Below are 27,869 nucleotides of genomic sequence, written 5' to 3'. Positions count from 1 at the left end.
TCCCGGTAAGCTCTTTAATGCAGTCGTGTTTCAGTAAGCTCTTAAGCAGGTCTGCACGAGACTCGGCTGTCACCTCACAGGTAGTGCCGAGCACCAGCCTCACCTTGAGCTGCTTCTCTTTCTTCTTGCGCACCTCCTCCCACTCATTGACGATTCGTCCCCACAGGATCCATGAGTCCTCCTCGAGGTGGGAGAGGTTGGAGGAGGCAGAGGAGCTGGACACCAGGGAGGAGCCACTGTTTCTCCTGGAGCCATTCATGGAGCGCAGCGACTTGCTGTCCGTCTCCAGCAGCCTGTAGTCAAAGTATGAGGTAGGATGTGCTGTAAACACTGTACACACACAACATTTTCTCTTGTTCTTAAAGTCCACACCAAAAAATGTTTAGGAAAAACTTAATAAATCAAATGTCTCTTCTTCTGTTATATGAACAACAAGTTTTGAAAATGGTTCATTATGAAGTGAGAGTCCTGCAGCCAGCAGCAGTCACACAGGCTGCAATGTAACCACTCCAGGCATTTTCACACCATTCATTTCTGTCCTGAAGTGCTTTTGCACTGGCAGGCTCAGATTGTTATTCAAAGTGTCTGACAACATTATGGAAAGGATCCTTACACAACTACACCTTTTGTTTAACCAGTTAAACACCCAAACAAGAGCAATACGTTCTCAGTTACACCGCTTCCCTCCTCACCAATCTGAAGACATTAACTCCACTGAAGATCTTTACCAAAATTTGGGAAAAAACAGACCAGTGATGGAAAAGTTTATCTGTGCTAAATCTAGAATCAGTGCCAGACGATTTGCAAGCTGTGATTGTGGCAAACAGACAAACCACATCCAGTGTTGAAATCAAAGCTGCCCACATTTCGAGGTTTGTACTAAAAATGGAGACCTGGTTTAAAAAGCCACTTTGTATGGATGTTTGACAGCTTTGTCCAAAATCCTCTCTTCAGATCTGTCCAGGGTTTCCCACACATTAATTTATTTGTGGCGGCTCACCACGATTAAAACATCTGCTGCCGTCTTTTTTTTGCCATGTATTTTACAGCTGGACTGTTCACTAAGAGTTCATTTAGAGTATATATATATATATATCATTAATTTATTTAAATTATGACACCACTCTCGGAGCGCAGAGTGTACTGTGGGCTCAAACGGAGCAGCAGGCACAGTGAAAGTGAAACTTCACCATTACCAGCAGCTGCTCCTCTCATCCATTGATCTGATCAGCTCTGACGCAGTCGGCAGAGCATTTATTTACCCCGAAACTTAGGCTGCTGAGGAGGAAAGAGCTAACCTCTAGTTCTGACCCGCAAAAATGCCTGAATTTTTGAATTTTTAACTTTGTTTTATCATAGAATGATAAAACAAAGGGACACACACACACACACACACACTAAGCTGAGAATTACACCTACAGCTGAAATGATGCACTAAAATGCATATACATGCAGTATTTCAAGCCCTGAAAGCTTAAGCAAAGTTGCTTTTGAGCTGGTTAATCTTGTACTGTATCACTCTTCTCAGTTTGTCACTGGAGTTACTGCCAGAGTAACCCAATCAGAGATCAGCGTGCAGAGAAAAGAAGCTGTGACTCCCAAACTGTGCGGTCATGAGGAGCTCACGACAGACACACAAAGGCTCAGACACCTGATCTCGGAAAAAGGCCCCGGCCTCTTTACTGGAGCCCGTGACGTTACTGAGGGTGCTCCCAGAATGGCTAGGGTTACAGCCAAATTTGGGTCGTGTGGGAGGGAAGGAGTGAAATGGACGACCACAGTGTCCAGCCTGCAACAGAGCTTCTTCACTTGTATTTAGCTCTGACAAAGAGCTAAAAAGTTCATTTAAAAAAACGTTTCATAGCTATAATGTAGCAGGAATTTCCAGTTTAAGTGTTTTAGTCAGTCTGTCACAAACACACTGCACTGACAGGCCATGAACCTGAACATACTCGGGCCTCTGCTAATAATTCACCAGCAGTCAAACACCAGTCTGAAGCTTTATGAAAACAAAAAACTACTCAGCATTTGTTAAAAATCAACAGCACACAGCACATAAAAGGAGATTTTTATAAAATTTTGAGCTAGAACAAAAGGCAAAAAGTTTAACTGTTACAATGTCATCATGACGTCAATTTACCGTTCATTACAGCAGGAGAACAAGCCTAAAATTCAATAAACCTTACCAAGATAAACTCATGATGTTCTCCTCATGTCTCCGGTTTTTAGGAATTCTGAACCAATGGCATGTCTGATTTACAGATTGTAGCTGTCAGCGCAGGGCTTCCTCGTCTTTGTGGCGTTATTGAACGAATGCTCGTGCCTTTTATCTGCTCTGCAGGGTACAAAGGCCTCAGCAGATAGACAAACACTTGGTACGCAAGTGCAGGACGCATCATAGTATCTGTCACATACGTACAAATACCAAAGTCCTTCTTCCTGTTGTTAAAGATCTTCGTGACAAAATGATAAAATCTGCGTGTTTGGGAGGTATCAGTTTGTTTCTACAGGCTGGTTTAGAAAGTAGAGACGCCTTTGTCATTCAGAAGCAAAGCGTGGCAGAGACATGTGCAATGGCTTGTGAAAGGGCCCCGGATGTGTGTTGTGGTGAAGGCAGGGGTCAAAGAGCAGATGAACTACGAACCCCGACACTTTGAATTCTGTTCACCAGATGGGTTTTCTGCTCTGTGCTTCATAAAGGAAATTAGGGAGAAAATTTAACATTTCCCAGGTTAGTTTTGATCTCCCCAAATGAGTCAAACAAGTGTCACTTGGCATTCAGGAGCTGAAGGAGCTGTAGGCGTACCGATGAGTCACAGAGCTGAACTCAGCTCCGCCGTCTTCACTGGAGTTAACAGTGACACAATCCCGAACTCTGAACTGCACGCTCGGTTTCCATGCTGACACAGAGAGCGCTAGCCATGGGAGAGAGTCACAACGGAGGAAGAATTCACAAAGCTGGCAATAGAGGGGCGTTACGTCACCCTCTAACAGGACCGAAATCTGATGTGAACAAGAGCAGCTAAGAGGCAGCACACAGAATACATCTTAATTTACAAAAGACTGTGAAATGTGTGGCTTTTGTTACCAGTTCTGACCAAAAATCAGATATAAAGGTCAAGTTTTTTTTAACTGCATATTATGTCACCAAAGAAAAACTTTGTCAACACCTATTTAATCAGATTATATAAAGTTAAGATTTTTTGTATTATTCTGTATATTGATTAAGTCAAGATTTATTTAAACTCAGTTCACTAGTATCCATTAGTCATTTCAGATGTCTCATAATTCTGTCACGGTCTGCAGCTGAACCTCTTTACTTCTTACCAGTTTTTTAAGTTTGGTCTATACAATATGCTTCAAAACATCACTTGACTTGTCTGCATAGTGTAGCATATAAAAAGTAACCAAAAATCAAATTTGCATTGCTCAGAGTCACAATGCATAACAAACTGGCACCTTAAGAATCAACAGGAGGTTCCTGCCAATTCTGGCCTCTAATAGAGGTGTAATTGTTTTATCCTCTCTTTCTCTCGCTCTCTTTAAACTGCAGGGTGTGAAGTTTATCACTCACATCTTAACCTTTACGTCTTGTTCCAGGTACTTTTGTTAAGCCAGTGGATGAGACAGTCTCAAACCAGGCCAGAGCCAAATGAGCACAAACACAGAGGGAACATCTTCAAACCAGCCAATCCAAAACGTACACACTGAGCCTCTTCCCCCTGAAGCTGTGTTCACGTTACCAAGAGCCAAGGTAAGAAGGATCAAGCACTCTTTGATCCAGCAAATAAGTGACCAAGTTATTTAAAACCAACTCACAACTTTTTCTTTAAGTGAGGAGCACACGGTGACAAAAAGCAGAACAAAAACTCAACCAACTAACTAAACCACTCAAAGACCAAAATCCAGAATCCAACAAACTAGAGATTGTTAAATCTTCTTTTAGCGATATTTCACTCTGTGTACTTTGCAGTTGCCTAGCTGGCATGTCACGACCTGTTGTGTGTGTGTCGGAGGGGGATGGTGGACATGTAGAGTGACTCTGCTGCAGTGAGAGCCGTGCAGATGTGCAAAGAATATATGGCGAGGACAAAATAATGATTAAAAGGTTTGAATACTGAAAAAAAAATACAAAAAAAATACAAAGCCCAAGTTAGTTTAACTTTACAGTTATAGTAAATGCTTAGAGAAAATACTGCTGTATCCTGCACAGGCCAGCAGCAGTTGAACTTCCTGAGGAAGTTCAACTTGTTTGGCGTGAGATACCCTACAGCTCTCACATTTCTGTGCATGGTAATGCGTTCACCGACAAGAACGAGCTGCACGACATAATGAGCGTCCAGTTGTATCACAGGCTGTAACCTGTCTCACATTTTTAAGCAGGAGAGTGATTATCTACTCTGTCCTCCTCGAGTGCAGTCTGAGCGTCTTCCCTCAGGACTTGTATTAAGGCGATCACGGACCAGGTCAAACTGGGTCAAAGTGTGATGTCCTGTGCTTAATTTTCAATGACCAGAATTCAAATGTTTAAAAAAGAGAGCTCGCCGCATCTGCAGGCCAGTGTTTACACGTTACCTGGAAGCCTCCGTCACACACAGAGAGAGACTTCTGGAGTTAGCAGCGAGCAACAAGTCCCTTTGTCGGATTTAAAACTGCTATGTGTGTGGGAGGCTTCCAGGTAGCATGTAAACACTGGCGTGCAGATACAAGCACACATGCATGACTGCAGCTCTCACACTAGGAGCTACAGGCTACAAAAAGGCTAAAAACATGACGCCAGTGACGTTTTTCAAAACAACTTGGCGCATCGGGGCAAGTCAGGAGGGATCACAGACAGACGTGCAAAAGATGTTGTAAAAAACAATAAAATTACAGTAGATGACAGCACGATTTAAGTTAGGTTTAATTAACTATTTTTAATGTTTGAATCCTGGTCACCATTTGCTTCTATTGTTTGGGAAATAAGTGCAACGCCTTTTCCCCGTGAACCTCCGACAGTGTTTGTGGACTGTAAAACTTCACCTGACTTTCTATCAGTGCGAGGTTGAGTAGATGATGACTGAATCTTTAGTGTCTTTGAGTACTAGAAAAACGCTTTATAAATAAAATGTATTACCCGACTTTCCATCGGCATGAGGGTGAGATGAACTATCCCTTTAAATGTAAAAAGACATTAAGTACATCCCTACTTATGACTGTCTGCCAATCAGCCAGACTGAGTTCTCTGTCCCTGAACAGCACACATGGTATCGAGCCAACCATTGAACAAAGTCTACCTTCTTCCACTCGACACATCACAAACTGTTAAGATGACGGGCGGGAGAAGCTTAAGAATCAGGCTGCTTACCTGTTCTGCTCCTCGAGTTTGGCAAGCAGCTCCACATCGTCGGGACTGAGCTGCGCCGGCGAGGATGGAGAGAGAGCGGGCGAGGACAAAGACGTAGAAGAGGAGGTGGTGGTGGTCTGCAGGGACGTGGGCGTGGCCACCTGGCTAGCCATCTGACTGACCGTGTGGGACACCGAGTTCTTCACCCATGAGAGAGTAGAACTCAGCTTACCAGCAACTTTGTCTGTCGCCACCTGCAGAGGAGGAAAAATAATTCAGTAAGAACAGTAAAACTTTGTCTTTATTTTTAGTAAAAGTTAAACATTTATCTCCTGCCTCAACGGGGACAGACAACATCAATCAGACAACTTCTTGACTTAGTAAATATTTTTTCAAACATAATTCCTGCCTGAACTATAATAGCATAAATCCGGCAGTCAGCATCTGCTGGATCAAGTCAGCAAATTTTCTTTTCTTTTTTTCTTTCTTGTGTGTGTGCTCTTTTGTATATTTCTATGTCCCGTCTCTAAATTCAGAGATTTCGTCGGTCTGTGAATGTAGCTCAGGCATAAATCTTCATGAGATCTTTCTTCCACAACAGGAGTTCATGGAGTTTGAGTCGGGGGATGGATAAATGACCAGTTTATCTGATCAGAGCAGATCAGATAAGATCAATGGATGAGAGGAGCAGCTGCTGCAGAGGTGAGTGAAAGCAAACTTTTAGACTCAGCACAATAAGCGGTTAACATTCACTGAGCTTTGCTTCCCGGAGTACGCTCTGTACTGTGAGAGTGTGGTGCAATGAATAACCAAACCGTACATCAATTCAAACCACACTCATAAAGACAGTCCAGCTCCAAAAAAATAGAAACTCAATATGTGACAGCAGATTAGGGTTGCAGAGATTTTAAGGTATACCATGATATAAAAGCTCAAGATTATCGAACCGCATCCATCCGCTTATCTATGATATTTTAAAAACTTACTTACTTAAACACATACTACCATTAAAAATGGTTCCAGGTCTTAATTTTAGAGATAAAACCTTTGTTCAACCAAAACAAACTCTTCCTTTAAGGGTCATTCTGACTGATAATAATAATTCTGTAACACCATCAAACCACAATATTTTCTTTTCTTTTTTGTTGTTTTGTACCTGGCCATAACAAATGAATGAATTTGTGGAAAATCTTGCAGGACGGCACCATGGTGTAGTGGTTAGCAGTGTTGCCTCACAGTACGAGGGTCCACAGCTCAAACCCGAGTTGGGGCGAAGTTGGGCGAGGCTGCCGAGCAGTTTGCATGTTCCTCCCATGGCAACATGGGTTTTCTCCGGGTTCTCTGGCTTCCCACATTTCAAAGACATGCAGGTCTGTTTAACTGGTGACTCTAAATTGCCCGTAGGTACCAATGAAAGCATGAATGGTTGTTTATAACCACTTTTACACAGGGAACGCGCTATAGGGCAGCAAAAGGTTTCCCCTTAATACCGCCATTGCATTTTTACACAGAAGCAAACGATGTCTCTGTAATATGGCAGCAGATCGCGTCCTCTTCTCTGAGGGTAAGGAGCTTCATTGTTTTGCCATTTTATGGACATTTAACGCCGACGTTCTTCTTTAAATAAGCCGCTATGCTAACAGCTGCTTTTCAAATCTCCCACAATGGGTCACACACACAAACATGTCGTCAACATCTCGCGCTCGTGGTCATGTCTTTCTGGCTTTGTTTTACACAAGCTTCGTTTCGGGGCTGTTACTACCTACGTTTGCGGCTCAGAGGTGAGGCCACTCTGCCTGCGTTCACAAACCATTAACTTTATGTCAATTCACTCCATTTATAACTACCACCACATTTTTTTACCTGTAACTTTTACCGATGCACTGCAGTGTTTTCTGCAGTATTTCAGTTTTATTGAGAAAGAGCTTCTTGTGCACAGCAGACCACACCACCACCACGAACCACAATGAACCACAGTACTTTCTGTTACAATAACCTGCTGCTGACTTTTGACAACGTAATCTAGGTTTGACATTATGCGGTGTCCCACTGACACGGCATGAAAAACAAGCACTTGAATTAGCAAAGGCCAATCTGCTGTCAATAAAATGGGACACTACAGAGAGAATGTGACCATCTGGTGAACAATAGTGACGAAAAAAAAAATACTATTAACAGTAACAGCCTGAAAACTGAATGCAGGCCATTTTTTTTAACATTCCTACCTGCTTTTCCAATTAATCCAAAATCACTGGCTTCTGCTTTCACTCTCCATGAGAAAATCCAGCATGTATTCATTAAGAGAACGCTACAAAAGGGAAAAAACGATCACATTTAAATGCCAGTAACAAGTTCTATCCCGGCAGTAATCCACCCTTCTGAACCTTCGACCGTTTTAATGACACACTGCCCTGTAGTCATATGCTGATCACACCGTCAGGACGGGTCAAAGTGCTCCACCAACGATAGGATTTCTTAAAGTCTCCTGCTGAAATCAGTCTGCGACGGAAAGTGTACCTCTGCACTCAGCAAAAAAAAAAAAAAAACCCTCTGAAATTCACCTCGCACCTGAACAAAACCTGTATTTGCCTTCAGTTTCAGCTCAACAGGAAGCCTGGATACTGCCACCAGGCAGGAAACCAATCATTTCATGCATCTTACTCAGTAAAAAATGATGATTCATTTCTCTGCGAATATCAGGTCTACAAAGGATCAGAAACACAGCAGAGAGGGAGAGAAAACAAAGGAGGATGAGGAGGAGACTGTGGTAAATGTGGTGATAGGAATGTGCTACAGTAAAGACCGAAAATATCTTAGCTAAGATTTTTTAAGCGCCTGTTCTCAGACAGAAACACTGAGTGGCTTTACAGTCACCACAGAGATCAGTTCAACATCGTAGTGAAATGTCTTTAGATGCAATATCATTCTAAAATATGCCGCATTGTTGTTTTGTATGTTAATGGTTCAAAGCAAATACAGGCTAAATTTTATCGTCGTTATCGTCATTAAACTTCAAACTTTAAGTTCAAAGCTTTCAAACGAGAAATCCTGCATGTCAGTCTGCAACCCTCCTTAAGCCAGACAGCCAGGAAATCATGTTAAAGATTAGGATGAAATCTGATAGAAATGTTTCAGTTTCCTTTAAATTTTGAGAAATATGTGTATGAACTAGGGATGGCACAAAAATAAATGATTTTTTTTTTTTTGCGAATCACGATTATCAGCGTTTTGGATTTGGATTTATTTTTAATAGATTTATCTAAAATAATAGCGTTATTTCAGTGCTTTTATTAATAAAGTCCTTTTTAATTAAGGTAGAAAAGGCAGTGAGATTATGGCTGGCCAGAAAATATATATATATATATTATATTCCCATTGTATTGTGGGATTTTACTGTGTATTGTAATTTCTCCAGGTTTCTCCCTACATTATTTCTGAAAAACTACCAAAAAAGTTCCAATTTGACCTCCTAGTACCACATGGATTACTTTTTTACACATCTATAATCCAACAATTAAAAGTCTGATTCATCGATGGCAGATAATTTGTCTCTAACACTTTGATATTAAAATAGAGAAAATAGCTCAATGGTTTTTATTTTTCCCCCCAACACAACCCCGTACACTGCCCACACAAACAATAATTCAGTGATTCTGAAAATGCAGGTTACATTTAGCCGCTCCAACTGCCATTACCAAAATAACAGGATCCACACCAAAAACAGACACATCCTGCTCCCGCACAGAGCCCGAAACTCACTGGGTGTGTGCAGACTGACTCAGATGTTGATCAGCACATTTTCCACTTCAACAGTAGAAAATTAAAACATATATGGTTATACAGTTAATGAATACAATCCATAGTGCAAAGAATTAAAGGTCACACCGCGTAAATTCACCTGAGCAGCAAAATGAGTATCAGGAAAGTGCACAATTGGTCGACTAGTACATTAAACGCTGCCAGTCAGCAGCAAAGTACTCGCCCGTTAAACCTGCTATTAAAATTATTATTTTAGCAGTTTTATGGGAACAAAAGCTGACCCTGAAGAACTGCACTTTTTATCTTATATGAAATGTTACTGTCACCCAGCGCGACTCTTTTTGCACTAATGATTCAGGCAAGAATTGTGTCTGTAAACTTTCTTTTGGAAAGCAAATAATAATTAAATGTAATGTTCTTCACAGACTCCAAATGTCGAATGCCACACAGAACGAACCGCGGAGAGAAAAGATGACCGAGATAAGGTCTTATTAGGTCTGTTTAATGATTAACCTCATAAAAATGAACCTTACGAATTAATTTATTGATTAATGAAACATTGAAAAAAACAGAGGCCAGCGTGCTTTATTGCATTTATTTAAATAAAACTAAAAATGACGTGAATATTGAATTCAGGGAGAAAATATGACCTAAAATAAACGTAGTGGAGACAGGAGAAGGCCAATGTCCAGGTGGCCTGAGAATACATTCCTCCTTACAAGCCCAGCCAAGTGAAGCAGGGCTTCCCTATAAATCCTGGATACAGAGATTGTTTCTGCTTTTGTTTGCCAAAGAACTCAAAGGGGCCCTGAGATGCAGGGCGCATAGCTAATGAAGCCCACAGCGAGGCAGAAGAAAGCCTCAGCGAAACAACTTCGAGACGATTGGGGAACTGAGAGAGACCAGAGAAGCATTTCCTTTCTGCTAATTCAAAATACATGGCACCCAGCAGTAACTCACAGTAATGCAAAATGCACCAAGAAAAGGATGCACACATGTACAACTATGAGATTCAGTCTGTAAAGCAGGTTTTTCATGACATTTCCATGACTTTGAGGCAAGTTTTAGAGTCCATACATTCTCTGAAATGACCACCGATACCCCTTATCGCTTCTTTTTCATAACTATATACTAAATAACAGTAGCTTAGGAGCTTAACTGAGGAACTGATTGTAATTTTTAGAGGTGATAAGGTGGTGCAAAAAGAGGGAGGCACATTAAATAATTTTTTAAGCACTAGGGAGGGACTTAAGCTTCTGATTTTGGCTTTAGGGGAGGGACATACAACTTTAAACATGAGTATTTTGTGTTAAACTGCTGATTTTTAAAGAAGAATAATTGATGGTTTTCTTTAAAAATGTTTGAAGAAAATATATTTGTGATTTTTTTTCCTTTCAAATTTTTGGCAATTTTCAAAGAAGAGATTTTGGCAAAAAAAATTAAATTGGTACTTTTTTCTCTCTTTGAAGGTTTTTGGTGATTTTAAAGCCAACATGTCTTCCATAAAGGCATGTTTACACCATTTATTAGTACCAGAAACTGTAAAAATAGATATTGTTGATGGATTTTCACATTTCTGACCGTCCTTGAATGCAATATGTGTTATTACAGAGGTTTTTGAAATAAAACTCCATGATTCTTCCAAAACCTTCAGGGTATATTTACTTTGTCAAATTTTTTCCAGGTCTGGAAAGTGCTATTTACAAATTTGATTACTTTTCCTGGTTTTTCATGCCTGTATAAACCCTGATATGCCTTTATCATCATCTGAGGTGAAAAAAAGACTTATTTATCTTTCTTTTCTCTTTTTTACCTCTCTGTCTTCCTTCCCCTTCTAGGCGGTGAATTAGAAGAAAATAGTGCTGCCCAGCAGGAGAGAGCACGGCTATCTTCAGGGAGACATGGCGTCCGTGTGCTGAGTGAGGGTGTTAAAACACGGAGCCGACTTACAATAACACTCACACTGAGGTAGGAAGGCCTTTCACTTTCACACACAAGGGGAAGCTCAGATTTTCCCAGTGTACAATCAGCATTTCAATGGTCTTGCTGAGGGCTATTCTTCATTATGCAGCCACATAATGAGAGCTACAACCAGGGGCTGATAATTTACACTTGGCCTGCAAAACCAGCGCTGCAGAGAGAAGCCTCGGAAGTGTAGGAAATTAAATGTTTGAATCAATAACGCCAGCACATAAATCTCAGCCTGGTTAGTTTATTTTAGTGGGAGTGAGAGTGATGGTAAACTAGTAAGCATTCTGGGAAAATGTGTGTGTGTAATCTCTATTGTCTACATCCGTGTGGCATATGGTCTTCCACAGACCACCTCTAGATCCCCACGATGCGACCATATGTGGTAGCAGGATACTTGAAAAGCTCTTTTTTTTTTTTTTTACTAGCCCACAAGTTTTGACAGATGTGACTACAGCGTCTTATAATCACTCAGCTGCTTCTTCTCTATTTACTGTTCATACACTCCAACTGAAACTATTTCTGTGTGATAAATTCAAAATACTACTACCCCAAAATAGAAACAAGGCAAAAAAAAACAACATCCGCACATCTTCTGCTCCTTTCTTCGTCCCAAAAGACTGAGGAGTCTATCACTAAACTGTCACAGAGTCAATACTGTAAATTACTTAACTTTACTACAGTATTCTACAGTTAAATGTGAGGTTTTATAGTGTAATGTTTGCTCCAAAAAGCATCAAATTTTACTCTAATTTTAAAAAAAGGTACATTTCTGTTAGAGTTTGGCCGCTTTTTTATTACAATGTTCTAATTTACTGTTCCTTTACATCTGTACAGAGGTTTTTAGAGTAAAACTTTTCTCAACTACATCTCCAGTCTAACAGATACAACTTGCAAAAAACACTCGCCAAAAAAGTGAAGTGTAGTTCAGTGTTAGTCACCTCCCAGGAAACTCGTTTTAAAAATATAGGAGCTGTGTCATTAGCCTAAACCTGCTGATTCAGACGCTGCCAGTTAATTTTGGTAGCAGAATGGCATTTAACTGAAGAAAAGGGTTTAATCTGCGTTGCAGAGGTGTATCGAAACCGAAAACATTTAGTGAAATAATGAGCTCAATTAGGGGTAGGAGTACTCATACTTTTTAATCAATATATTGGCAGAAATGCTATATAATATAGCATGTTTTTTTTTCAGTGTATGATCACCTGAAATAAGAATCGTTGTGTTTTTGTCACTTTTGGATGAGTTGTGTATATCTACATAGGGAGCGAGTACGTGTATAAGGAGATCACCATGATGCACCGCCATGTTCCTACAGTAGCCCAGATTGGACAAAGCAAACACGGGCTCTAGATAGGGCCAGTCGTGTTTTTTCACCGGCTACCACAATTACAAGCCTTATTCAGTGTTTTCACTTTTTACTACAGTGTTTTAATCACCAGGTGTGTTTTCTTTTAAAGAGGCAGAGACCTCTGCTGACAATCTGGCTCCGTCTGGATCTTCAGTTATCAGAGAAAAAAAGGTGAACACACACTAGCAGTACTGGAAAAAATACTTTTAAAAAAATGTACAAGGAACTGCTTTATTCAGTGTCTTTCCCGGATCCATCTCAGGTTCATTTGTTTTGGAGAGGAGGAGATCTCTGCGGATATTTTGGCTTCCCGGTTAAAATCTCCTGGATCACAAAGTGGGTGAGCGCACACAGAAAAGCTGAAACACTGATTTGTTACATGAAACTACATTATTCTGTGTTTTTACTGGTTTTAATCACCTGGTCGTTTTGTTTAGGAGAGTAAGAGACCTCTGCAAATAATTCGGCTCCTGATTAAAACTTTCTACAAAATGAACTAAAGGAATTCTAACTGGGATGCTCCTAAATCCTGATACAGTGAACCTTTAATCAAAAGCATATTAGTTACAGAAGTGTTTCTGAGTTAATGTAGTCAAGTAATGTGCGAAATATAGAAGCACTGAGCGTTTCTGTTTGGTAAAACATACTTTTGTAGTCTTTTGCTTTTATGTAGAAGCACAATTATGCTTCACACCTCTCAGCACATTAAATATTAAAATTTTGTTTTAGGTAAGTAATCTAGCAATATAATACAATAGCAGATCTCAGCTGAGCACACAGGAATCTTTGCTTTCTACTTACGTTGTATAAAAGATCATTCTCAGTCCTGTATTCATATTTTAATCACCCTAAATGTTGGCAGTTGTGGTTTAGTCTAAATATCACCAGCTCATAGCTCTTTATACTGACTAAGCAGCGATTCTCTGAACATACAAATGTTCATTTTCTCATTTGTGAGAAACACCTCATCATACCCATCGTTACTAAACCATGCGTATACATCTTTTGTCATCCTTTGTCCCATTTTTCACAGTTTCAGAGGTGTGGAAGTCGCCCTCATCTCTGGCCTCACAGCCGCGGTGTTGCTGTAACTTGCAAGTCACTTCTCCGCACTTTGAGTTAAATATATCCTTGGCCTGGACACGGCCAGCGCCACAGGGCTGAGCACTTTAAATCCTCTGCTTAGGATACACACCGTGTCCCCAGCTCTCAGAAACATGTTGCTTTCCAGGCAGTAAACTGAGGACGGATGCTTTGGACACTGGAGACTCCTTTTATGGCTCGCTGCTGTTGTGAGCTGAAATGGAGATCCAGCATCAAATGCAACAGCGTCTTTCTTCCAGAAACCTCTGAGCTTCACGAGGCTTACGATCAAATACAAATGTAATTTCAACAGTGCAAATCTGACAAAAAATCCACTGTTACATTATAGTTTGACTCCAGGTGATAGCCGGACCCCTTAGCAAAGCAACTAGTTTCACACTATGCTCAGCTATCAATGACAGCCAGTGATAAAAACTTAATACTTTGACTAAATAAACGCAAAAGATCAGCATTGACACCGTCTATTTGTTGAATATAATGTCATACCGGTTCACCTGTACTGATACAAGATAACTACAAGTCTTTTTATGAGTTAGTGTTCACTCCGGTGCTTAGCCAGAGCCCGAAAAAAACAAGAACAATCCTTTTACCTTGAAGCGTTTTTAACCAGCCGCAGCAAACGTCGTCTGCTTCCCATGCACGAGAGTAAAGTCCGCCGGTTATAAGAAAAAGCCTGCTCTCCGATCGCTTTGTCCGAATACATGAAGCTATATTTTCCGAGTTAGCATGGCTGTTGTTTCCAGTTTGAACGTTAGCCAGAGCTGAGTTAGCTAGCTAGTTCCCATTGAGTCTCCGGGTGCAGCCCATGCAACCGTTTAATACGTGTACACACTGAAATCTGCAGCGGCTGCAGAGCGCAGACAGACGGCGGCCTAACCAGTGTTTACATCGCACCGAGCATGCGCAGTCTGCTGCAACTAACAACAACACCGCCGCCAAGTGTTAGTGGCGACGGACGGCACTTTAACTGGCCCCTTACATCTTCAAATCAGCATTTCACATTTTATTTTCCCCTTTATTTTTCTTTTTAAATTAAATTATGGCCTCTCAATAATAATAATAATAATAATAATAATAATAATAATAATAATAATAATAATAATAATAATAATAACAATAATAATAATAATAATAATAATAATAATAATAATAATAATAATGAATTTGAAGAAAAGAGAAACATCAAATATGAAACTTAAAATGGGAAATGGAAGTGCTTAGATGGATTTTTATTTTTTTGTACTTGGCAATAAAACCAAAAATCTGATTCTGATTCTGATTCTAAAAGAGATTTAATTGAAAAAAATATGATTTTACTACACTACTAGATATATATGGAAGATATTTTTGGTCTTAATTCAAATTAAAAGTCAAAATTTTGAATAATAAAAAAATATATAAAATTAAAAAGATTATTATTTTTTCTCCACTACTAGTAATAATCAGGCCGTATTTAAATAAAAAAGAGAAGGAAAGGGAAAAATAAAAAAAATAAAATGTGATATAATAATCTGAAAATATAAAATGAATTTAAAATTTAAAAAGTGAAATTTGAAATTTAAATTAGCTTTCATTTAAATTAATGTAAATGAATTATGTTCAACTTTTAATATAAGTATTTTCATCTAATCATTTCTATTTCCCATTTTAAGTTTCATATTTGATGTTTCTTTTTTCTTAGGCACTTATCAAAACAATCTTTGAATCTGAAGTTTTATGTTGAATTTTGAAATATTTCCAACATTGTGTGCTAGCAGACTGGGATTATTATTACTATCATATTATCCCTAAAAATAGAGAAAAATGTCCACAAAATTATATTTATAATGATAATATTTTCTTTAAAAAATATGTGACAAGAAAAAATATATCTAAATAAAACATTTTTTCAGCTCTTTTTACAGGTAATTTTCTTGTTTGTTTGGGTTTTTTTTTCCTGCATTATTCATTTTCAGGTAATTTTCTTTTAACTAATTTCCTGCTGATTTTTGAGCAATGTCTTTTGCTCAGGTTTCTTTGTAATGACCTCAGTCTGTTTTATTTATTTAATTCTATAGAAAAAAATAAATAGGGAGAATACATTATCAGACAACATATACAGGAGACAAAAAAAAAGTACCTTTGCCAAACTAATGTTCTTTCACGACATAAATGATCCCATATCACCTCATCTGAGATATTAATTAGCCAAGCGAAGACCTTTCAGTGTGATCTTTTTGTTTTTTAGCGCGTTGAGTGCTTTGGTCAGAAAGTTTCAGGCTTTTTGTAGCTCTTTGTGTGAAGTGCTGATCATATCTGGTCTTCAGTAACTCACCTGAGATTCATCGCTGAGAGGAAAAATACTTCTGTTGGAGCGGCCTGAAGGTTCGAACACTGCCGTCACAGTGCTCACAGTATCAAAAAATACCATTAATCACTTTGTAAAATCTCTCTTTTACTTTGTAGTTTACTAAATCAAAACCTAAATGAAAATTAAATCATCAATGATGAGCTGTAAAGTGACTATAACTGCTTCTCCTCGTTCGACAGCCGGCGATCACTGAGCGAGAGCTGTCAACAGAAACTCACGATGAAGTAATTACATCCTGGCACAGATGAAAATGTGAGTAAGCAGACAGCACAGATTCACATACCGAACAGTCCCAAAACCCACTTTTCTTGTTTTACATGTGAGCAGTGACGCACCTCTTTTGTTGGCGAGACACTCCTGTGATCTTAGAAGCAGCTGAAAAGCACTGAAGAAACTTCTGCGCTCAGATAGTGTCGTGATTTAAGAGGAAATTATGATTTATTAATGCACACTTCTCAAATATGAATTTATTTGTACGGCGACATGTGAGACTACGTAAAAAAGTAAGGGCCATGAGGCCACACAAGAGAGACCATTAGGCTGATGACTGTTGTTAATCTGAATTATGAGTTTGTACATCTTTGAAGGTTAACCCTTAGAAACCTGAAGTGACATCACTTTTCCTGTGCTTCTCTCAGACGCCTTTCACAAGAACCCGGAGCAAATTGGTTTAATTTCTGTCAAAAACGTAAAAAAAAATGCACTGAGCAACTTTGAAAGAGATGTTTCACAAACTGCAAAAAATAGATAAGGATAATTATGCTTTTTGAAAAAGGAAAAAAGCTATATTTAAAATTATTATAAATACATATTATATTAAAGATTATGTTACAGGATTTTTGTAATTTTTAAGCACTTTTTTAAACTTTCTTTTTTTTAAAATAATAATTTTCAGATAATTTTCTTGTACTTTTTTACACATTTATTGCTAATTTTTGGGTCATATCTTCTTTCCTTGCTCCTCCCATGTTTTTTAAGGACACTGAGCCAATTTGCTCTGGTTTCAAAGGGTTAAATGCAAGCACAAGACAACATTGACAAGTTCACTTTTGATTACACGCACCTTTATTTCTAATATTACAGCTACAAACACTATAATTACAATATTTTGCAAACAAGACACAAGAGGTAAAGAGGAAACTGGTAAATAAAGTGATGACTGACTCGAATGAATAATGCAGTTATCCAAAATTGTTGACTCCAACTGAACTCAGACTTGAAATGTTATTACATATTATCAAAAAACTAAGAAAAAATCTCCAGAAAACTACATTTATAATATAATTAGATATTAGATAATTTTCCACGCTTTCTTGAGGTCATTTTCTTGTTTTTATTTTATTTTATTTTTTACTTATTTTCAGTTAATTTTCTAGTATATTTTAAAATAATTTCTGGCTTTTTGGGGGGCTCTTTCATGTTCTGTTGCTTGCCCATGTTTTTGTCAGAAATCAAGCCTATTTGCTCAGGTTTTAAAGGGTTCAAGAGTCGTCCATGTAGCTAGAAGGTTGTGCTGTCTGCATTCGAACATGCAGCAGCAGGTTAGACTTGGCAGCACCATGGAGACGACAGGCCACTGAATCTGATAAACTGCCACAGCAATCACATCTCAGTCTGTCAGGCATGAATAATTAGATCACCATGAAAACAGGAAAAAGTAATTCTCAGGCGTAGAATCGTCGACTCACTTGGCCTCCAAAACAATAAAATGTAATAAAAAGTAAATCAGCAAAGTAGTATCACCAGAAAAACAACAAGCAGGATGATCTGTGCTGCAGTGGATGTGTTTTCGGTGAGCCAGAAAAGGTGGGAATCATTAAAGTGGTAGGTGCATCATAAATTTCACTGACTCAGTTAACCGTGACTGTGCTGGTATTGTTTGCAGTCACACCCAGATCCCAGAAGCAGCTTTTAATGTGCCAGTTAACGGCCAAATACTCTGTTTATGAGGCTGAGCCACGTACTGGTACTGCAATCAGTAATACCTGAGAGAGCATGGTGACGTCTGAGGACTCAGTGGTATCTTTAAATATCACTAAATCTGCCAGATTCTGCTATAAGTAGGTGATTAAGGGACGCTTCAATAATGCCAATCACTGTCACCATCAACAGACACTTTAAAATGAGCCAAGACTTCAGGAGAAAGCTGTTTTTTTTCAGAGACAAAAATATACATTTAAAAAAATATTATTTATAGGGTGCCGTCCCTTCACTTGTTTTCATTTTATCACTGCATTTTATAATAAAGGAAATTTTAAAAATGAAAATAAATAAATTATATATATATATATATATATATATATATATTATATATATATATATATATATATATATATAATTAGAAAATAAAATACAAAAAATATTTTTTTACAATATACAACATGCAAAGTTGACTATTATTATTAATAATAATAATAATTATTATTATTATTTATTTGTTTATTTATTGTACATTTTCACTCATGTCACACTCATACTGCTCTGCACACAAAATCTGCTTTTCAAAATCAGGCTATACATTAATATGATTTTCTGCTTTCACTGAGTTTATCTTTTTAACCAACATTAGTCCTAATCATAAATATCAAATATTTAGAATTTTAGGATATTATTTGGAGAATTTCTAGGTTTTTAGGATGTTTTTCTTTTTTTAGGATTTTAAGATGTTTTCAGGATTTTAGGACATTTCTAGGGTTTAGGACATTCCTATATTAGGACTTTTCTAGGATAGAAGAAGTTTTGGGATTTTAGGACATTAGGAGCTTAGCTGGGACCACTGTCGCAGGGCGTGGGGGTCCTCCACTGTCATATTTTTTTGATAAACAAGCTCTATTTTGATACTATTTTATGCACTGTGGCACCTTATGTATACTATCATTTACTTTCATATATATATATATACTCATTTGTATACTTTCATGATAACATTTGCACTGCTGCACTGTACTGTCACACAACTGCTGCTACCATTCACACTTTGTCACCTTGTAACATCAGTCACTTTAACTTCCATCTTTGACACTTTACTCCTCCACTTCTGAAATTTGTATATACCTCTATTTTTTATTCAATTTGTATTTTTTGTGCAGTATATTGATCTTTTATTTATTATATGTTTTTCTATTTGACCTTTCATGCATTCAGCTTTTACCCTTGTACTGCTGCAAAACCTGAATTTCCCTTCTGGCGATCAATAAAGAATGATCTTATCTTAAAAGTCACATGGTAAATCACTTTATCTTTATTTAAAAAAAAAGCACAAAATAGAGCTCGGTTATCCAAAAGCTTCGGATAAAAACTTGAAACAGTTCAACATCCAACATCTCTTACTGCCACGCTTTACGCCGTATACATGCACTCAGCCAAATCTATCCAAAAATGAGGAGGCTCGTGAAACGCAGCTAACAGGCGCAGTGAAGTGTGGGTTTGCGCTCCGGGCCGGCAGGGGGCAGACCGCTGAATCCGCAGCAGCATGGCGGCTCCGCTCTCATCCTGCGCCTCGCTACTTACGGAGCATGCGCAGTACCAATCTTCCTTTTTCCAGTGCAGCGGAGTCAAGCGTCAGTCTTTGGCTCCGGGCTCCTTCATAAGGAGACGAAAAGACTGCAAAAATGGTTGGTAATCTGTCCCAATATGTGTCTCCATGCATTGCTAACAGCCGCACGGTGTGCCGCGTGCTGTCAGACCGTTAAAAACATGTCGCCGGTGTTCAGATGAAGGTAGATTCAGTCCAGCTAACGCTCACCGGGCTCTGCCTAAACGTGGCCTAATGGCTGCCCTCACGAACTAGCTGCTTCCTCGTTCCTCTTCACTGCTTTATTGTGTTATTGTCCTCAGTATGTGTCCAGTCAGTCCTTAACTCCACACCCCTTTAGTTTTATTTGTAGCGATCTTACCACCAGCATGTTTGCTCGGCGTTAGCTGGAAGTAGCAGTTGTGCTAACTGTGGTTCACTTCCTTTGGTTGCTAATGCTAGCCAGGTGTAACGGTACCTGACGGCAGTGACAGCTGCGGTGAATTAAAGTGTTGGTTGTTGTGATTGTGTGTTCACCCTCTGATGCTCACTGTGATCGTGTCCTGCTGCAGGGTTTTGTTAAAGTGGTGAAGAACAAGGCCTACTTCAAGAGGTACCAGGTCAAATTCAGGAGGAGGAGAGGTGAGCCCCCCTCTGACCCCCATCGGCCTCCAAATATCAAACCGCTCACAGCTATTTTTTTAATATGTATGTCTGTGCCTGCTCCTTGCAGAGGGAAAGACCGACTTCTTTGCTCGTAAGCGTCTGGTCGTACAAGACAAGAACAAGTACAACACACCCAAGTACCGCATGATCGTCCGCTTCTCCAACAGGGACATCTGCTGCCAGGTGAGGACACACTGATTTACTTCATCCGCAGAGACGGGGCTCAGGTTGAACCCGTGAACATCGACGGGCTGACAGATATGTTCATATAGGTCACAGTGATTCAATACTATATACGTAACTTAGGGGTTGACAGATTATCAGGACGCCCAAATATCAGCGCCTTTAGGTATTTGGCATTTTGCTCATAATCTGTCTGCGTTTTCTTGTAATGATTGACGATAAAAATTAATTTAAAAAAGAAAAAACTGTGTATTACACTCTACCAACTCCAGGGCAATACATGCAAAAAAAAACATGTCAGTGGGAAAGTAACTTTTGCTTTGTAAAACCTCAGGAAGTTGTTTTTATTCATTAGTTTTTTTAATTAAATTTTTTACTTAGCTCTCTAAAAAAATATAGATAACTTGTTGTTTGTGTTGTTGGAAGTTTTGGTTTTGCTTTAATATTTGCCAAAAACATTTAAACAGAGTTTTGTTGGAGTTTGTTATATTTCAAATTCTAAATTTTGACATATTTTAATTTTTATTACAAATATCGGTTATTGGTCTCAACTACTAATAATCGGTATCGGCCCTAAAACCCATTATTAGTCGCCTCCTAATATAAACCATAGAATACTGTCACACACGAGCAAATGTACTTCATTCTATTTCTCATCTTTTTTTAATCACAGTGTCTCTCTGAATTGGGACATTTTTGCAGGTCCGTGAACGCAACACAGAGGAACTTGTCGTGTGTTTTTTTTTTTTACCAGCGCAGTAGTTTGAGGAGTTTGTGCAGGTAAAAGGATAATTGATCACTCGATCTGATCGAGCTTGAGAGGAGACAAAGAGCGAAGAAGCAACTGAAAGCAAACTTTTAGAATAAACTTTAAAGTTTGAGAGTGTGAAGCAATAAATAAACAAATTGTATTTATAAATTGCACCAGCTCACCGAATGAACTGGTCAGCTCAGAGATATAAAATCAAGATGTGGTGGCAGATATTTTAATCGTGGCCGCCCGCAACAAACGGTGTGAAAACCCAGCTTGCTCCTTTGCTGTTGTCTGAGGCTGCGACCTCAGTTGAACTTTATGTGATGCAAAAATATAAAATTTGCTTCCAGAGGCAAATGATGTATTTGATCCTTTTTGCTCATGTTCGAGTGCACACCAGGATACTCAGGCTGACACTTTTTTATTCACAGCTGACGTTAAAAACTGTGTTTTGCATATCACTTCGTCAGATTTGCTTTGTGCTAAATCGCCATCAGCTGTTATTCAAAATCGTGCAGATTAGCAGATGAAAAAACAGGTGCACTGCCGAACTTTTACAATAAAAAAATAAGAAGTCTGTTATACAAAACTAATTTTAATATAAATGTTACATTTGAAAATTCAAGAGTTCAATAAATAACCACAAGAATACTAGAAATATTAAGTACAAAATTAATCACAAGTAGATTTTTCATAAACTAATAGAAAACTGAGAAAAAATAGAACCACTATGATTAAAACAAAACAACTTCCGGGTATGCGGTAAATGCTTTTTAGAGTGCATATAAAATATAACTCTGGATGAGGGAAAGGAGGGAAAAGTGTTTGACGGCGATCTTAAGATAATTTTAATAGATCGTCTTTTCAGACAAACGGAAACGTGGTGTAAATAAACGTGTTCATGAGTTCTTCTTATTTTTGTAGTTTTGCTCGTGTTATAGAGTCACTGCTTCAGTCTGAATTAGTTGGCAATTCGTGCAACAGTGTAAAGAATCAGACTTTTTCAGTTCATATTAACGTGAGCGGCTGTGAAATCCTGACTGACGATCGATGATTTCTCGTGTGTGTTGCAGATCGCCTACGCCAAGATCGAGGGTGATATGATCGTGTGTGCGGCCTACTCACACGAGCTGCCAAAATACGGCGTCTCCGTGGGCTTGACAAACTACGCAGCAGCCTACTGCACTGGTCTGCTGCTGGCCCGCAGAGTACGTACAGCACGTTGGTCCGCTCCCTCGTGGAGCTGATGGCTTTGGGTTCATCCAGGTTTAACCCTTTAAAGATGAGAAAATGTGGTTTGCTTTTTAAACTCGTGGAAACAAAGATAAAAGTTTCCTGCTGAATCAGATGTTGATGGTGGTTGAATTTTCGGTCCTCAGCTGCTGAACAAGTTTGGCCTGGATAAGGTGTACGAAGGCCAGGTGGAGGTGACGGGCGACGAGTTCAACGTGGAGAGCATCGACGGTCAGCCGGGCGCTTTCACCTGCTACCTGGACGCGGGGCTCGCTAGAACCACCACAGGCAACAAGGTGTTCGGTGCCCTGAAGGGCGCTGTGGACGGAGGCCTGTCCATCCCACACAGGTAACCAGACTTCCTGTCGCACTTGTTCGTTTTGATCCCGACGAGTTTCCCTGCAGCTGATCAGAGTGATGCATGTCTTTGAAAGTGTGAGCCGCTTTCAAGTCTGTAAATGATAAACACTCGGACGTGAATAACCCGATACTGAGGCTTTTCCAGGTTATGATCATATTAACCCTTTGAAACCTGGACAAAATGAGCTCTTTATTTTTTTAAATGGGAAGGAGGCCACGAGAAAATTAAATCATGACCAAGAAATCAGTAAAAAGTACAAAAAAAATCAGTTAAAAGGAAACAACAAAACTTGGTACTGACCGCTTGCGCCACACAGTTTGGATGACGGAGAGACGGTGCTCTTCACGTACGGTCACCATTTCACCTGATGAGTGAGGGAGCAACGTGTCCTCGTCCCGACGTCCTCTGTGTGAGGACAGAGAGGGACACTGACTGGTGACAGCTCGGCGTGTCTGTCTGCCTGACGGCGGCTGTGACACTTTAAAGTTTGTAAAGTTAGAAAAAAACCTCTGATAGTTTGGCAGTACGACAATCTGTGAAAACGGTTCTGAACCGGTCTGTGAGATTTCGTTGTGCGTCTGAAATAAAAGTGTCCTCATTATGTAAAATATTAAAGTTCATCTGCTCTGAGCTGCGGGGGGCTCACGTGTTTTCGTCCCGCTGCTCCTCACAGCGACACAAAAATGACTCGACTCAATAAACCCGTTAATAACGCTGAGTGAAATGTTTTCCTGTCATTGTGTGAGACGGCTGCAGCGGCAGGATCACAAACACGGACGGGACATCTGTCTTCAGTGGGGGGAAAATAATGAACGCCTAAACTAACACCGAATACCTTCCCGCTTAATAATACCTGAATATTTGGGTCCAGCCCGAATGTTAACACACTCTGTGTGCTTTGCTCTGCTGGCTGGATGTTTTCATGGCTGATACTTTTTCAACAGGAAAAACATCAGTGTGTAAAAAAAAAAAAAAAAAAGTGACTAAAACAGCGCCATCCTTCACACCTCTGATTTTCATAATTTCAAATGTCTCTTTTGCAAATGATCTTTGACGAGCTTATTTGCCTTCTCAGTTAAATTGGTTTTGTATTTTAATTTGTCCTCGAGCTCCTTAAGTTGAAGCGTTCAGGCGACCAAAATGAATTTCAGAAAGACGGAAACATTAAGGTTTGCCGTTGGAGTTGTAACGTGGTGAATAAAGTTGTATTAGCGTCCTCATCTGTCAGAGAATGTAGTTTATTTATGTCGGCGTGTCCTGAGGCGACTGCGTCAGATACTGAGTGACGGTTGCTTTCATCTCGTCTGCCGGACGCTGATTTTTGGCTTTAAAGAAAAAGCTAAATGCTGAAGTTAGCTGTCGATCAGATTCAGGCAGATACCACAGTGGGCTCAAAATCACACCAGTACTTTTTATGAATGGGTTAACATGTTTTTCTGACCGCTGTCGCTCACGTGAGGCTGGTCAGACGCCGCCCACCTATGGTGAAGAGGTATCACCAGTGCGGCTGCGGTCACACTAAATTTGTTATCGTGGTGATTCGCCGTGGTGTCGTGCTGCATCGTGGGTGTCACATAAATGGTTAATTTGTGCGGAAGTTAAAGGGAAAGTTGCCAGGTGAGTTTCACGGGGAAAAGGCGTTGCACTCAACTCTCAAACAACAAACATAAAAAAAACCCCAAAACATAATAAAACCACAAAATGTCTCCGTACTGCTCGTCCGTACCTTTGGCTTCAGGCTACAGCGAGGCCAAAAACATGACGGCAGTGACAGTTTTCAAAACAACTTGTCACGTCGGGGCTTCAGGGCGCTTGGATTACTTCAGAGGAGCAGCATGGAGACATAATGTGGTTTTACTTTTTTAATGTTCGAATCCTCGTCACCACGAGCTTCAGTTGTTTGAGTGAGTGCAACGCCTTTTCCCCGTGAAACTCCAGCAGTGATTTGTGCACCATAAAACTTCACCTGAGCATGAGGGGAGTAGATGAAGACTGAGCTCTCATTTTTGGGAGGACTATCCCTTTAACTTCCACACGTGCGCACACACAGTGCTCTTTGCAGGATGGAAATAGATGCACTTTCCTTTACTCACTAATATTTACGACAGAAACTGAATAACTTAAAAACTGCGGGCGTCTTCTGGTCTGGTGCGTATGTGATCGGCCACCGCAGCGCGACGTCGGGTTGCTTCTCTCCAAAAGTTGATTGTTTCTACCCACATCAAAATGAACAGCAGAACTGTTTTTTTTTGTTGTTTTTTTTTGACCTGATGTCTGATTTGGTTTGAATGCACCTTCAGGGATGGGAATAATTTGATGACCTCAGTCCGATCTGCTGAGGGAGTGTTTGAAAAGGACTTTAAATGAATTGGTCTGAAGCTGGTTGAATGTTGCTTTAAGACGCCTGACAAATGATTTTTTTAATGCAAAACTCGTGTCTTAAACTCACATCTGTTGGTACCGACACTTGTGGTACAGTGAATAAAATATCTGCCACTCACTTGGCCAACGCACATTGATTTGAGTAAATCTGTTGAGGAAACGATACTGAAACATGTTTTCACTCTGTGGTTTTCAGAAGTGAACTGAAGGCCAGTTGTTTACAGAAAAATGCCTTTAGCAAGAATTTGCCTCAACGTACTTTTGCCACGTTGCATTAAAATGCCGTCTGTATTTCAGCTGCATGTGGAGGATCTGAGGCCTCATGAAGGTTTATAGTCTCAGCGAGGTTTTAATGCTGTCTGCAAAAATGTTTGTGATCATGAGAAAAGCGAGAAAACAGCAGCTGACAGTTTGACAGAATGTAAAGAGTGAGACGCTGCAGTGAAATAAATGAGTTCGACTGAACGCCATGATTCAGAGCCGGGTAACTGTGCCTTAAACTAATGAAACCTTTGACGTTAAATCTGGAGCTTCTGCTTGATAATTTAAATTTTTTTTCAATAATTTTACTGAAACTTTTGTTTGTTTTTTTTCCTCCAGCACCAAACGTTTCCCTGGGTATGATCCCGAGAGCAAAGAGTTCAACGCTGAGGTTCACCGCAAGCACATCATGGGCATCAACGTGTCCGAGTACATGAGCTACCTGATGGAGGAGGACGAGGAGGCCTACAAGAAGCAGTTCTCCCGCTTCATCAAGAACGGAGTCACCCCTGATTCGGCAAGTCCTCCTCTTTTATTGTGAAATTGTCTGTCTGCTGTGTCTCACAACAGCAGGCAGATGGCGCTGTTGAGTTGAACATCTGTAATGTTTTGAGGCTTGCCCTTGTGTGAACTTATTAACTTGTGGTCTAAGTGCTTCGGTCTAATCTATCAACTATCTCATTAGTGGCGAACATCACACGGCCGTTAGTTATCCCCCGAGGGGAGCATCTCGGGGTCACGGCGCAGCGATCACATCCTTTCACTCAGGAAAATTAAAAAGGCTGTGTTTGGTTTAATCGATGCACGTAACAAATGATGCGTCTTGTACAACTTAAAATGAATATTGGACATTTAAACCAGTTTGAATTCAGCCACAGTCCCTAATCAGGGGGTCACTTTGTCCCACTAATTCATATTTATGAGCACACGGCTGCAGACGCCATAACCTCAGAGTTCACTAAAGAATTCACTAAAAAACAGAACAGCTGAACAACAAAACAGTATTTGGATCTTCAGGATGCATCTGTGTAAATGTTTTATTTGGCATGACTTGTGCAAGTAAATAATGATTTTTTCCCCCAGAAATCAGATGTGAAGTAAACTTTTCAGGTGAAGTCTGACTGTTGATGTTTCTTTCAGATTGAGGAAATGTACAAAAAGGCTCATGCTTCCATCCGTGAGAACCCAGTCCATGAAAAGAAGCCTGCCAAGGAAGTCAAGAAGAAGAGGTGAGAAACGACTGTTTTTAAATTATGGCTGCCGGCGCTTTCGGGTTATTGCAATACGATTCAGGTCCCAAAATAATAGTTTTTAGAAAAAAAAGTATCACGTACTGCTATTTTGGTCTCTTAAAAGCACCAGTCGAGCTGCTGCAGAGATGGAAAATAACGATACCGTTGTGCTTTTGAGTGGCTCATCTCATCGTAACCTTGTGAAACCTGAGCGAAAACGATAAAAAGCAACGAGCAACAAAAGAAATGACTCAAAACTTAGCCAGAACTTTGTAAAAAGTACAAGAAAATTATCTGAAAATAAGTTTAAAAAATTAAAATAAACTTTAAAAAATGCTGGGGAGAGGTGCTAAAAATGTATAATTCTGTAACATAATTTTAAAGAATTAATCACAATATTTTGCCATAAATAGTTTTCCCTATATCTTTTTTCCCCCCTAGACATTTTCCCCCAGCTTTTTAAAAATAATGTTCTAAGTGTAATACTCAGCTCTTTGTGGAGCGTTTCTTAAAATAACAGTTTTAGGTTATTTTCACTCAGTCTGAGCTCAGAGGGAAACATGGTGACTCAGTCTAGTTTAATTTGGACTCTAAGTTTTTGGACTCTCGAGACACTTGGAAGGCACAAAAAGATTTCCGACTGATGCAATTATTCAAATCAAACCTGCAAAAGCTTACAGTTTTTTGTTTTGTGACGCAGGTGGAACCGCGCCAAGCTCTCTCTGGCCCAGAGGAAAGACCGCATCGCCCAGAAGAAGGCCAGCTTCCTCCGGGCTCAGGAACAGGAGGACGCCGATTGAGGCGTCAATCTGCTCCGTTGAAAATGAGACGATTTGTTCTAATAAATCTATTGAAAAAGAATCAAACCTTCTCGTGTACTTTTTCACATTACCCTTTTTCATATTAACCCTCACTGTGCAAAAATGCACCATTGAAACCCGTTCAAACTGAAATTTTTGATCCCACAGCCATTAAAGCATAAAAACATGCATTTTATTACTTCTGGGTTTTTGCCTTGGAACAGCCCAGGCTGAGATTATCAAAAATAAATCTAATTTGCATGTAGTATATACTTTAAGATTTTTTTTGTGAATCTAAAAAGTGTCATTGTGACAAAAATGTGGCATTTAAAGGGTTAAAATTCTGAAAATTAATATTTATGATTAGGGTTGATGTTTTAAAAAATGAACTGATAGAAAAGAAACTAATGAATATTTTAAAGTCTGATTTTGAAAAACACGTTTTGTGATATGGGTGAGTATTTCATACTTCACACAAAAAAAATTATGAAAATCAAATTGAGAAATGATTGATGTGATATTATTATTATTATTATTATATAGGCTGTGATATTTTAAAAAATCTCATCAAAAAAAAACACGAGAAATTTTTTTTTTAAATGACCTGAAAAAATGCGTAGAACTT

General features: G+C 39.4%; 2 protein-coding genes and 1 long non-coding RNA gene across 9 annotated transcripts in view; 2 read left to right on the top strand and 1 right to left on the bottom strand.

The window, feature by feature from the left end:
- evi5b (ecotropic viral integration site 5b) overlaps positions 1-15,959 on the bottom strand; it is a 44,026-nt gene extending 28,067 nt beyond the window's left edge. For all 3 annotated transcript variants that reach the window (XM_088078138.1, XM_042483727.2, XM_088078139.1), the window contains exons 1-3: positions 15,823-15,959; positions 5,348-5,580; positions 104-293 (exon numbers count right to left, since the gene is read on the bottom strand). In XM_088078138.1, coding sequence (XP_087934264.1) covers positions 104-293; positions 5,348-5,580; positions 15,823-15,918 — 519 coding nt within the window. In that variant the 5' untranslated portion in view covers positions 15,919-15,959. The remainder of the gene's footprint in view (positions 1-103; positions 294-5,347; positions 5,581-15,822) is intronic.
- On the top strand, positions 174-18,039 carry LOC121941030 (uncharacterized). 4 transcript variants are annotated; one of them, XR_015776683.1, is made up of 9 exons: positions 174-311; positions 3,601-3,754; positions 5,239-5,604; positions 5,928-6,028; positions 10,924-11,053; positions 12,514-12,575; positions 12,667-12,744; positions 15,736-15,872; positions 16,038-18,039. It is a non-coding gene; the product is annotated as an uncharacterized LOC121941030 (long non-coding RNA). The 4 variants fall into 4 exon arrangements; XR_015776684.1 differs by having other exon boundaries at positions 5,310-5,604; positions 15,736-18,039; XR_006105722.2 differs by lacking the exon at positions 15,736-15,872.
- A 1,300-nt stretch (positions 18,040-19,339) lies between these two features.
- rpl5b (ribosomal protein L5b) lies at positions 19,340-27,310 on the top strand. 2 transcript variants are annotated; one of them, XM_042483840.2, is made up of 8 exons: positions 19,340-19,472; positions 19,945-20,014; positions 20,106-20,221; positions 22,049-22,183; positions 22,355-22,557; positions 25,552-25,729; positions 26,353-26,441; positions 27,145-27,310. In XM_042483840.2, exons 1-8 carry the CDS (start codon positions 19,470-19,472, stop codon positions 27,242-27,244), a joined length of 894 nt encoding a protein of 297 aa, XP_042339774.1. In that variant the 5' UTR covers positions 19,340-19,469; the 3' UTR covers positions 27,245-27,310. The 2 variants fall into 2 exon arrangements, with proteins under 2 accessions (XP_042339774.1, XP_087934263.1); XM_088078137.1 differs by lacking the exon at positions 19,340-19,472.
- The last annotated feature ends 559 nt before the right edge of the window (positions 27,311-27,869 follow it).

The sequence above is a fragment of the Plectropomus leopardus genome, chromosome 5, assembly GCF_026936395.1.
Source record: "Plectropomus leopardus strain MGB_pleo_1.0 chromosome 5, ASM2693639v1, whole genome shotgun sequence".
In the NCBI taxonomy this organism is placed as follows: Eukaryota; Metazoa; Chordata; class Actinopteri; order Perciformes; family Serranidae; genus Plectropomus; species Plectropomus leopardus.
Note: the sequence above shows the minus strand (reverse complement) of the source record. Positions and strands in the feature narration are given on the sequence as shown.